The sequence below is a fragment of the Oryzias latipes genome, chromosome 14 (assembly GCF_053564925.1).
Source record: "Oryzias latipes strain Hd-rR chromosome 14, Olatipes_Hd-rR_3.1".
In the NCBI taxonomy this organism is placed as follows: Eukaryota; Metazoa; Chordata; class Actinopteri; order Beloniformes; family Adrianichthyidae; genus Oryzias; species Oryzias latipes.
The window spans coordinates 14,992,230-15,001,787 of NC_136250.1; the positions used below are offsets into that span (position 1 = coordinate 14,992,230).

The window sequence follows — 9,558 nt, forward strand, 5'->3', positions numbered from 1 at the left end:
GCTTTTTAAACATGGTCACTTAGCTGTGTTTGCACTTACTTTATTTAGATTCCACTGGTGATCTTCAAGAGGGAGAAAGAGCTTGCTAGAAAGCTGGAGTTTGACGGCCTTTACATCACTGAGCAACCTGAGGATGACGACATTAAGGGCCAGTGGGATCGACTAGTTCTCAATACACCGTGCGGGCCTAGACATTCAGAAATCGGATTTCTCCAAACTGTTTTTTTTTAAAAGATCATGAAAAATCATGTTTTTGTTGTAAATGTGTCTTCTTTTCTTTGCAGCTCATTTCCTAACAACTATTGGGATAAATTTGTGAAACGCAAGGTAAGATAAGCTTGATTGTCTACGCTGTGGAATCTGGAAAGGTTTAGACTAGTCATCTTTATGTTCTTGTTCAGGTTCTAGACAAGTATGGAGATATCTATGGACGAGAAAGAATCGCTGAGCTTCTAGGGGTTGACTTAGCCTCCTTGGATGTGAGTCAACAACATGAAAAGAAACAGGGGGAGCCAGACAACTCTGTGTTTGCATGGTAAAGTACAGTTCATTAGACAAAATTTAGGAAGGCCCCTCAAGACTGTTTCTAAAATCTAAACTGCATTTAATAAAATCCATGTTTTAGGGTGATCTCCATTGACATCAAGTACCAGATCTGGAAATTTGGGGTTGTGTTTACAGACGGTGTAAGACATTTTTGATATTTATAATATTCTGGACAACATAATATGCTCTACTGAACCGTAATATTGTTTTTGTAGACTTTCTTGTATCTGTGCTGGTACCTGGTGATGTCTTTGCTTGGCCATTACAACAACTTCTTTTTTGCGTGTCACCTTCTGGATATTGCTATGGGAGTCAAGACTCTTCGTACAATCTTGTCCTCAGTCACTCACAATGGCAAACAGGCAAGTTTGGACAGACATTTTTCATCCTGCCTTCAGTTTCAGTTTTCTGATTCTTCATCTGTCTGTCTGTAGCTCATGATGACAGTGGGCTTGTTGGCTGTGGTAGTGTACCTTTACACTGTGGTCGCTTTCAATTTCTTCCGCAAGTTTTACAACAAGAGCGAAGACGAGGATGAACCCGACATGAAATGTGACGACATGATGACCGTATGTACAAACATTTTCATATCTGCATCATCTCCCTGGAAATGTTTAATTCATTTGTCTTTCTTCCTTGCTTCAAGTGCTACCTGTTCCACATGTATGTGGGCGTGAGAGCAGGTGGAGGCATTGGTGATGAGATAGAGGATCCCGCTGGAGACGAATATGAGCTTTATCGAGTTGTCTTTGATATCACTTTTTTCTTCTTCGTCATTGTCATCCTGTTAGCCATTATTCAGGGTAAGGATGGAACTGTTTTTCAATACGTAACTCAAATGTTGGTGTCATTTTCCTAAATTGGGCTGCACACTAACTGCAGGTTTGATCATTGATGCCTTTGGAGAGCTCAGAGACCAACAGGAGCAGGTTAAGGAGGATATGGAGGTAAAAATGTAACATTGTTACTCTTTAAAGAGCAGAGCTTTAGCTCCAGTGTTGACATTCTTTTGACCACGATAACTCTTCAACAGTTTACACAATCAGCTGATTCTATCGCAGAGAACAACAGCTTTGCAAACGCTCCAAAGCCAAAATTTCTCCATTTCAGAATCAACTAGTTCACATTGATTGAATCAATGGTCGAAGAGTTATGTTAGGTCAAAGAGTGTGTGTTATTTATGTTTTGCCAGCGACATTTCCGGGTTTGAAAGGTTAAGCTGTAAATTTGTGAGGTTGTTAAAATGGTTTACAGAGTTCCCCCACTTATTCCTGTTTCACCATTCGCGGTTTCGAGGATTTGCAGATCTTTTCAGTCACGTGACTCCTCTCGTTCATCACAAAAGCTCAGACAACTCAAGAAACTTAAATGAGACTTTTGTGTCTGAAGGAGGTGCTGTGGGGGAGGAGGGGAGCAGAAATGAAGAGCACTCCGGCCCATCAGCTTCCTTGCTGGTTGCTAAGGAATATTTAACAGCTATTTCCACCAATTCCTGAATTGCTACGACCAAAGTTTGTGCCCCTGCATGGAGAAATGGCATTGGCTGACTCAAGCAGCCAGAAAAAATCCTGAAGCGCTGAGGAAGATAATTGCGGAGAATAATTATCATCCTGATCTGGTGTACTCTTCTGGAAGAAGATGATTTCTCGCACTTAACTGATGAAGGGGGAAGCACAACTCCTGGTTTTAAGGCACAGATTGACAGAGTGACACTCCTAATGTGCTTTTAAAGTACGCTATGGTACGGTCAATTGCTCTGAATAAAAAAAAAACATCATGTTGAGCGATAGTCCAATTTTCTTTAAAAAAACGTTTTACAAAGCATTAGAAATGTTTCAGAAGGGTTTTCAGCCATGGGTTGGGGGGTGGTTCTCCGTATTTGTGGATTCGCAGGTGTCTCTTGTCCCTTACTCCTGCGAATACGGGGAAATACTGTAATCTTTACTGCTGATTTCTATGCAGACAAAGTGCTTCATATGTGGCATCGGAAGTGACTACTTTGACACGACGCCGCATGGCTTTGAGACCCACACTTTTGATGAACACAACCTTGCCAATTACTTGTAAGTAGATATTTAGGTGCATGCTTTTAAAAATAAGGTAAGAAGAAAAAACACAATTCTTCTGATTTTCAGGTTTTTCCTGATGTATTTGATAAACAAAGATGAGACAGAGCATACTGGGCAGGTCAGTGTGAGGAGAGATGTGATTATATATGGTTCCATCCATCCCTCCGTCTATCCAGCTCTGACATTTTTCTTTTAATACTTTGCTTCAGGAGTCATACGTGTGGAAGATGTACCAGGAGCGATGCTGGGACTTCTTTCCTGCTGGAGATTGTTTTAGAAAACAGTATGAAGATCTGCTCTCATAGCCCTGCAGGTCTTTCCCCAATGAGGACTCAAATAGCGACTGTTGAATCCCAGCTCTCTAAAACCCTGATTTTGTCTAAAAAGTGCTCTCTGATTTTCATAAATGATCAATTAAAATGTGTTTGCTGAGAACTATCATCCTTAGACTGAGATCCCTTTCAGGTCATTTAAATATATGGCTTTATAAAAACTATAATAAAAAGGGGTTGTTTTTAGGTAAATGATCAGATGAATTCAATCTGATGTTAAAAAAGGTAACTCAGCACTTCACAAAAGATAAAAGGAATGTTTGTCTGAGTATATAAAAGTTAATTTAAGGTTTATCTTTTATAAATTAAGAAAAAAACTAAAACAGTATAATAATGCACGTTTTACATTATATTCTGGAAGACGGTTAATGGCTGGTATTACGTAGTTGTCTATTTTTTTCTTTTTTCTATTTTGTTTCAATTTACAATAATTTTGTTTTGTTCTGACTGTTATACCAGTCGTGTGGTTTATTTGATGTAATCCTTGTTTGATTTTAAATGATGTTCTTCTTCAATAAATAAAGTCTTGAACCATTTTGTCCATCTTGTGATGTATAAAAGTGATGTGTCTCTTTATTTATTTTTTCAAAAGCTTCTGACCATTCACCATGTGCTCAGTGTACCTTTTCTGTATAATAGAAGTCACAGCTTGCTTGGGGAAAACATTTTCAAACTGGCTTCAATTTTGAGCATGTAAAACTGGATTAACTTTACACAGCAACACAAATTGTTGTTGCCAAGTCATTTCCAAGCTGCAGTTTGGAACATCACAGCCTATTTCCAAAGCAAGCTGCTGATGCACAGCTCTGGAACATCCCAGCTGACCAGGGATTAGGGATGGGCATTAGAACTCACATTCAGCCTCATGTGCTCTGTGAGCATCCAGCACTCTAACGTCGGGGTCCAAACCTGCATCAGCACAAACATGAATATCTCTGGGATTCACCGTGGCATGCTCAGGATGTATGGTGAGTGTGGACATATGATACAGTGGATTATTTTGGCAAATATGTTTACTTAAAAAAGTTTTGAAATCTGTGCATGTGTTCACAAAAAACTGCATGTTAAGGTTCAATAAATTCTGATCTTTTTGTTTGTAAGCAGTTTAATATTCAGCATTTTAAAAAAGTGACAATCAGGCAGAAAATCTAGATAGAATTATGTTAAGAAATCTAATAAAAATGTGAGATTATTATTAATATTTATTAGTTTGCATTTTGATCATGAAAAGGAACATTTCAATTGTGTGAAAGAAAACAAAGCAATAAAAATATTATTATAATTTATCATTTAAAATTTTAATAATATATAACTTTTTATGTGAGCTGAAAGTGAAAATAGGAAAATAAATGCTTAGAAAGTTTGCTGGATAAATTCCTCTCTATATAGGCGCTGATTGATCGCAGCCTCTTGATCTTCCCACCATCTGACCGCCTCTAATCTAATCTTCCGGGATGATTAAATGACACTGTTCGTTCTTTAATCTGCATGTACATAGCTCATACTGCTCCCACAACCAACAAAACCATGCCTAATGCCATCAGTATGCTCTGAGCATCAGTCCTCAAACCAGCTCTTCTTTTCCAGGTGGATTCATTTTCAAACAATGGAAAAAACAGTTTCTGCACTTGACAGCTGAGGGCAAACTACTTTTGTGCCATGATGCATTATCTCTCCCTCACCAAATGATTCAGTTGCAAAGCAATTGTGAGGCAATTGTGCAGGGCAAGGAGATCCTGGATTTGCCTAAATTACCCTCAGGGGCATCCAGGGACTGCTGCTTTGCCCTGATCCTTCCACAGAATAAGTACCTGTTGCTGCTGGCTGAAACCCCTTCAGACTGCTGGTCAGATTATATTTCTCTTTTGTTACGTTTAATCCAACCACATTTTCTACCCATATTGTAGCATTATTTTAGACGTGTTTGCCATTTCTCTTTTGCCTCATAGGAAATCTCATGTCTGTCACAGTTTATCCTAAATCAATGCTGCAAAAACACATCATGATTTATGTTCATTCCAGTCTAGTAAATCTCTCATATGTTTGATTTTCATACAATTCATGCATATGTTTATTAGTGTTTGATAGTTCTGAACCAATTCCTTTGTTTTGTTTTTTCTTTTAGTCAGTGGCTGAATGTTCTGAAAAAAGTTAAACAGGTATGTAACTTACATGTTAATTACAGTCTGTGAAACTGTAAGGTTTATCATTACATTCTTGTGGATAATTGTCATTAAAAATATTACAAATAACTGCAGTTAAAGAAAAGTAATTGAAAAATATATTAATATATTGAAGCTGAAGGATGTTATTAGAAATAAATGATAAAAATCTTAGTTTGAATTCCATTACCATTGCTAAAATGTTGCATCAATTTAATTTTGGCATACAACTTGATTTGCAATTCAATTTGATGAAATGCAGTTTTTTTTCAAAATTTCTTTCAAAATCTCCTTTATTTGGTGATGAAACTTCTTTTTATTTTTTTACTTAACAGTTGTTAAGTTTTTTACATAAACTGACCAAAAGTGTAAATTATATTAAATAAAAGCAGTGTTCTCCCTTCAGAATAGAATATTTCATTTATTTCTCAGTATTTATTAATTTTTATCTCAACAGACATCATCACCTCTCAGTATGTGTAAGAGGCATCAGCTCCGGCCGCCGACCATTGCACTTCACGATCTGGTGTCAGAGCAAATCCTGGAAAAAGATCCACCAACCCCGCCTGTCAGTGACACAGAGTTCTCCTCTCCATGTCTTACATCTAATGCTTCTCCTCGGGACAAAGGTGGCTTTTAGAGCTTTTAAACATTGTTATCTATATTAAAAATGGATCTGATTTATTGTTTGTCTCCAAACTGCTCAACCCACCAGGCAGGAATTTTCCCAGTGCAAAGAATTGCCAAGGACGCACACAGTCCGTGGGGTGTCTGCGTCACGGCACCAGCAGTAATGCCCAGGCGATGAGGGCAATTTACCTACTAATGGGAGGAGCAGCTGCCTCCTCTGCCATGGGTTACCTCGGTGCGTGTTCATCCACTCATTTGGAGGTCAAAGCTGACATGCCTCTCAGTGCAGATTTCTCTGGTTCGGGGGCAGCAGGAGCATACCACTTCGGAGGCCCCGCGCTGGAGTCTCCTCACTTCAACAGCTTTGACTTTGAAGTGGCAGACTCTGATTTTGATGCTTTTGATTGTGGTGGATTTACTTTTTAATTACTCTTCTTGCTAAAACGGTCTGCACGTGGGTTCCCTTGAACAGCACACATCTAAAGCTTCATACAACTTGAATGTTTTCCTGAGATTTCACTGAATCAAAGCATATTGCAGCTTTCATATCAACATGCTCTCTGCTTAATAGCAAACTGTAAACCCAAAGTTGCAGTTGGGCTTAAGAAGTACAGTGGCAGAAAATACTAACAGGAATCTGAAAATATCATGTGGGATCTGCTTTTCACTCTGGATTTCATAATGTTAGATAGTGCAGATTTCGGATTGCTTGGACATGCACTGCATATCATTACTGCATCATTTTATTGATTATTATTTCAATTTAAATTTCAATCTTTTTGATAATAGTGCAGATTGATTAATTAAACTTTTGCAATACCTTAGCAGAGAAAAAAAACATTTAAGTTTGTAACTTAATTTGGAATGAGCTTACATGAGGCTGGCTTCTTTTGAACTTAAACAGTGAAAATGCATGTCATGCGGAGTACTGTAATTATTGGCACATTGCATACTTTTAAGAAGTGTTATACATATTGTGCAAATCTGATTGAATTTAAAGAGATCTGCAGGAAATGTCCACGGTGATCTCCCTGTGTAATAAACCCCAAAGCTTATTTAAATTTTTTAGTTCTGTTTCTGTCATGTAAATCCAAGTTTTATACGAACCAAAATTTTGTTTTAAGCCTCTTTAGTGTAGATACAAACCAGGAGGAGGACATTTTCTAGCTGTGTTTGATCTGGAAGCAGACGCTTACATTGATAAACACAAACATATTAAAAGAATTGGGATGTAAATACTGGAAAACATGCAGAGATGCTGTAGAAAGTGGATTGGGGTAAATTCTGCAGCACTTTCTTCTGACAAAAGCATGTCACTGCAAGAAAACAAGGTTTATTGTTCAAATCTATGAACTTATGAACATCGTCTTTTGTAATTATTTGTGTAAATGTAATGAATCATTTTCTAGTTAAATTCAACCTTTTGTCATTTTGTAAAAGAGATGTTTTGATGTAGGTGTGTTGTTTGTGTAATTGATGTGATGCATTTATGTTTTTTGTGAACTCGTCCTGTATGATCATAATTTTATAGAAGAAAAAAAACAAAACAAAAACAAGGAATGACATATTATAGCTTCTTTAAAGCTGTTTATGTTTAATGGTTACTTGTTTGCTTACTATGCTGAAGAATGAACTGAGTCATTGCAATGTATTAACATTAAATAAATTATTTGCTTTTGATGTAAAAATTCAGTCATTCAATTTTAAATAAAAAAAAACATAAAAAGCAAGAAATTCTAATGAAGGTAAAAATGTATTTAAGTTGCACACAACTGAAATGTAATGTATTTAATGTGTTTGTTGTGAACATTTATCACTTGGACACCAGAAGGATGCTCTGTCCAGATGTTTGTGTATTTGTTGGTGTAAGGGTCATTGAAAGGGGAATGTTGATATACAAAGAATTACCAGTTAAAAACTGGTGGATGAATGATGAAATATTCAGTTTTTATCATCGTAAATCTGACTTCAGAGGAGTCAGTGCCTCACCAGCATCAACCTCACCGCCCGTCACTGAGTAGTAGTGTGTGTCAGAGAGATGCAGAGAAAAGAATGAGATAGAGAAAGAGAAAGAGAGAGAGAGAGTTTGTTTGTGTGTGGGTGTGTGTGTATGAGATGAGAGAGAGGTGCCAGTGTCTGTGGAGGGGGTATCTGACCTCCAGGGTAGTTGCTGTGTTAACTCTGGCTAAGCTGCATTTGATGTGTGTATTAAGGGTGGACACTTTCCTTGAAATAAACACAAGTACAATACTTGCTGTTCTGTTGTGGGGAGAGGAGTGTGTTATGGAAAATAATACGGCTTTAATTGCGTGTTTGTGTGTGTACGTCTTGGCAGGTCAGTGTGTGGTGTGGCTCTTTGACTTTCACAGTGAAAAAATGTGGCTCTTGGTGTCAAATTTGTTCGCCACCCCTGTTGTAGACTATGGTTTCCCCTTAAACCCCTAATTACAACTAACTTCCCGCTTTCTTTGGTATGTTTAAAGCCCTTGGTGAGTGAAAAAAAGCACTAAAAGTGCTCCGCAGTCCAGGCTTGGTTGAGGTGATTTCCTTACAATGGCGTTTTAAATGCATTCAGGCAGAAACACAAATATTGAACAGCATAAAAGTAAAGCAAAGAACAGAAAAGAACATATTAGCTAAACTGCTGGGAAACTGAAACAAGTAAGATTGCAGAAACACTCAGCAGAAAGTAGTCTATTTAAGTGTTGTTAGTGTGTTCACCTTTCGGCATATCCCTTCAGGGGTCGCCACAGCAAATCTGCTTTTTCATTGATTCGCACAGGTGGTTTTGGCAGAGATTTTTACGCCGGATTTTTACAGCTTTCCTGAGACAAGGCTGTATTTATCCAAGCTGGGGACTGGTACAGAGGTATTCAGACCCGGGACTCCTTGTGGCCAAACAGTTAGGCAGTTGCGCGAAGGGTCTTGCCTAAGGAGCCACACTGGATGAAGTTTTTGGCACCCCCTGGGTATCAAACTGTGGTTTCCCATGTACCAGTCCATAAAGACTATGTCACACAGTCATTACATACACATATTTTGCGCATATTGCACGGATGAAAATTGGTCAGACGTGAATATATGTGGAAAAACAGAGAAAAGTTGTGGTCTTTACAAGAAAATTTCACAGATGCATCACAAATGAACCACGTTAAAACCACGGAATACAAATAAACCACGCAAAGAACACATAAATCAACATAGAACCCGAGGCATGCATGATTATTGCGCTGTTTATATGCAATTCATTGGTGAATCGTGCATCACTTAGGTAATTTTAACACGGCGTGCGCCGTATACACAATATACCAGTTATACATCGGTGGTACATCCGGGAAAAGTCCATTAGACATATATGGAACAGTTGTGGAAAGCCACCTAAAAATCATGCACAACTGTGCAATATTTATGTAGTACTTGCGTATAGGTAAATGTAAAATACATGTAAAATAGTATTGTCAGGAACTGGTGGTGGAGGACCCAAAATGCAGGAGACCAGGCATAGTGACAGAACATTCATTCATTCATTTTCTATACCGTTTTATCCCTTTCGGGGTCACGGGGCTGCCGGAGCCTATCCCGGCCACTTGTGGGCGAAGGCAGGGGGGACACCCTGAACAAGTCGCCAGTTTGTTGCAGGGTATGTCCTCACTCACACACCCATTCACTCCCACACTCACACCTATGGTCAATTTAGAGTTGCCAATTAACCTATGAAGCATGTTTTTGGATGGTGGGAGGAAGCCGGAGACCCCGGAGAGAACCCACGCATGCACGGGGAGAACATGCAAACTCCACACAGAAAGTTTGCATGTGACA

At 38.5% G+C, this 9,558-nt stretch overlaps 2 protein-coding genes across 8 annotated transcripts in view; both read left to right on the forward strand.

Annotated features, from left to right (window-relative positions):
- Positions 1-3,481, forward strand: part of LOC101167142 (ryanodine receptor 1) — a 55,832-nt gene extending 52,351 nt beyond the window's left edge. For all 7 annotated transcript variants that reach the window (XM_011483492.4, XM_020708881.3, XM_020708880.3 and 4 more), the window contains 11 exons: positions 49-179; positions 285-327; positions 402-535; positions 626-686; positions 762-908; positions 981-1,115; positions 1,193-1,349; positions 1,429-1,493; positions 2,509-2,609; positions 2,682-2,733; positions 2,825-3,481. In XM_011483492.4, coding sequence (XP_011481794.1) covers positions 49-179; positions 285-327; positions 402-535; positions 626-686; positions 762-908; positions 981-1,115; positions 1,193-1,349; positions 1,429-1,493; positions 2,509-2,609; positions 2,682-2,733; positions 2,825-2,920 — 1,122 coding nt within the window. In that variant the 3' untranslated portion in view covers positions 2,921-3,481. The remainder of the gene's footprint in view (positions 1-48; positions 180-284; positions 328-401; positions 536-625; positions 687-761; positions 909-980; positions 1,116-1,192; positions 1,350-1,428; positions 1,494-2,508; positions 2,610-2,681; positions 2,734-2,824) is intronic.
- Positions 3,482-3,714: 233 nt separating this feature from the next.
- LOC105355618 (uncharacterized) lies at positions 3,715-7,473 on the forward strand. Its single transcript, XM_011483491.3, has 5 exons — positions 3,715-3,915; positions 4,535-4,793; positions 5,073-5,106; positions 5,567-5,738; positions 5,825-7,473. The coding sequence occupies exons 1-5, from the start codon at positions 3,813-3,815 to the stop codon at positions 6,163-6,165; spliced, it is 909 nt and encodes a 302-aa protein (XP_011481793.1). The 5' UTR covers positions 3,715-3,812; the 3' UTR covers positions 6,166-7,473.
- The last annotated feature ends 2,085 nt before the right edge of the window (positions 7,474-9,558 follow it).

What these genes read in the sequence shown, in the direction of transcription:
- LOC105355618 (XM_011483491.3), top strand. Translation starts at nt 3,813, where the DNA reads ATGTGCTCTGTGAGCATCCAGCACTCTAACGTCGGGGTCCAAACCTGC. An exon ending in TTCTGAAAAAAGTTAAACAG is followed by an intron (nt 5,107 to 5,566) that starts GTATGTAACTTA and finishes TTATCTCAACAG; the next exon opens with ACATCATCACCTCTCAGTAT. An exon ending in TGCTTCTCCTCGGGACAAAG is followed by an intron (nt 5,739 to 5,824) that starts GTGGCTTTTAGA and finishes TCAACCCACCAG; the next exon opens with GCAGGAATTTTCCCAGTGCA.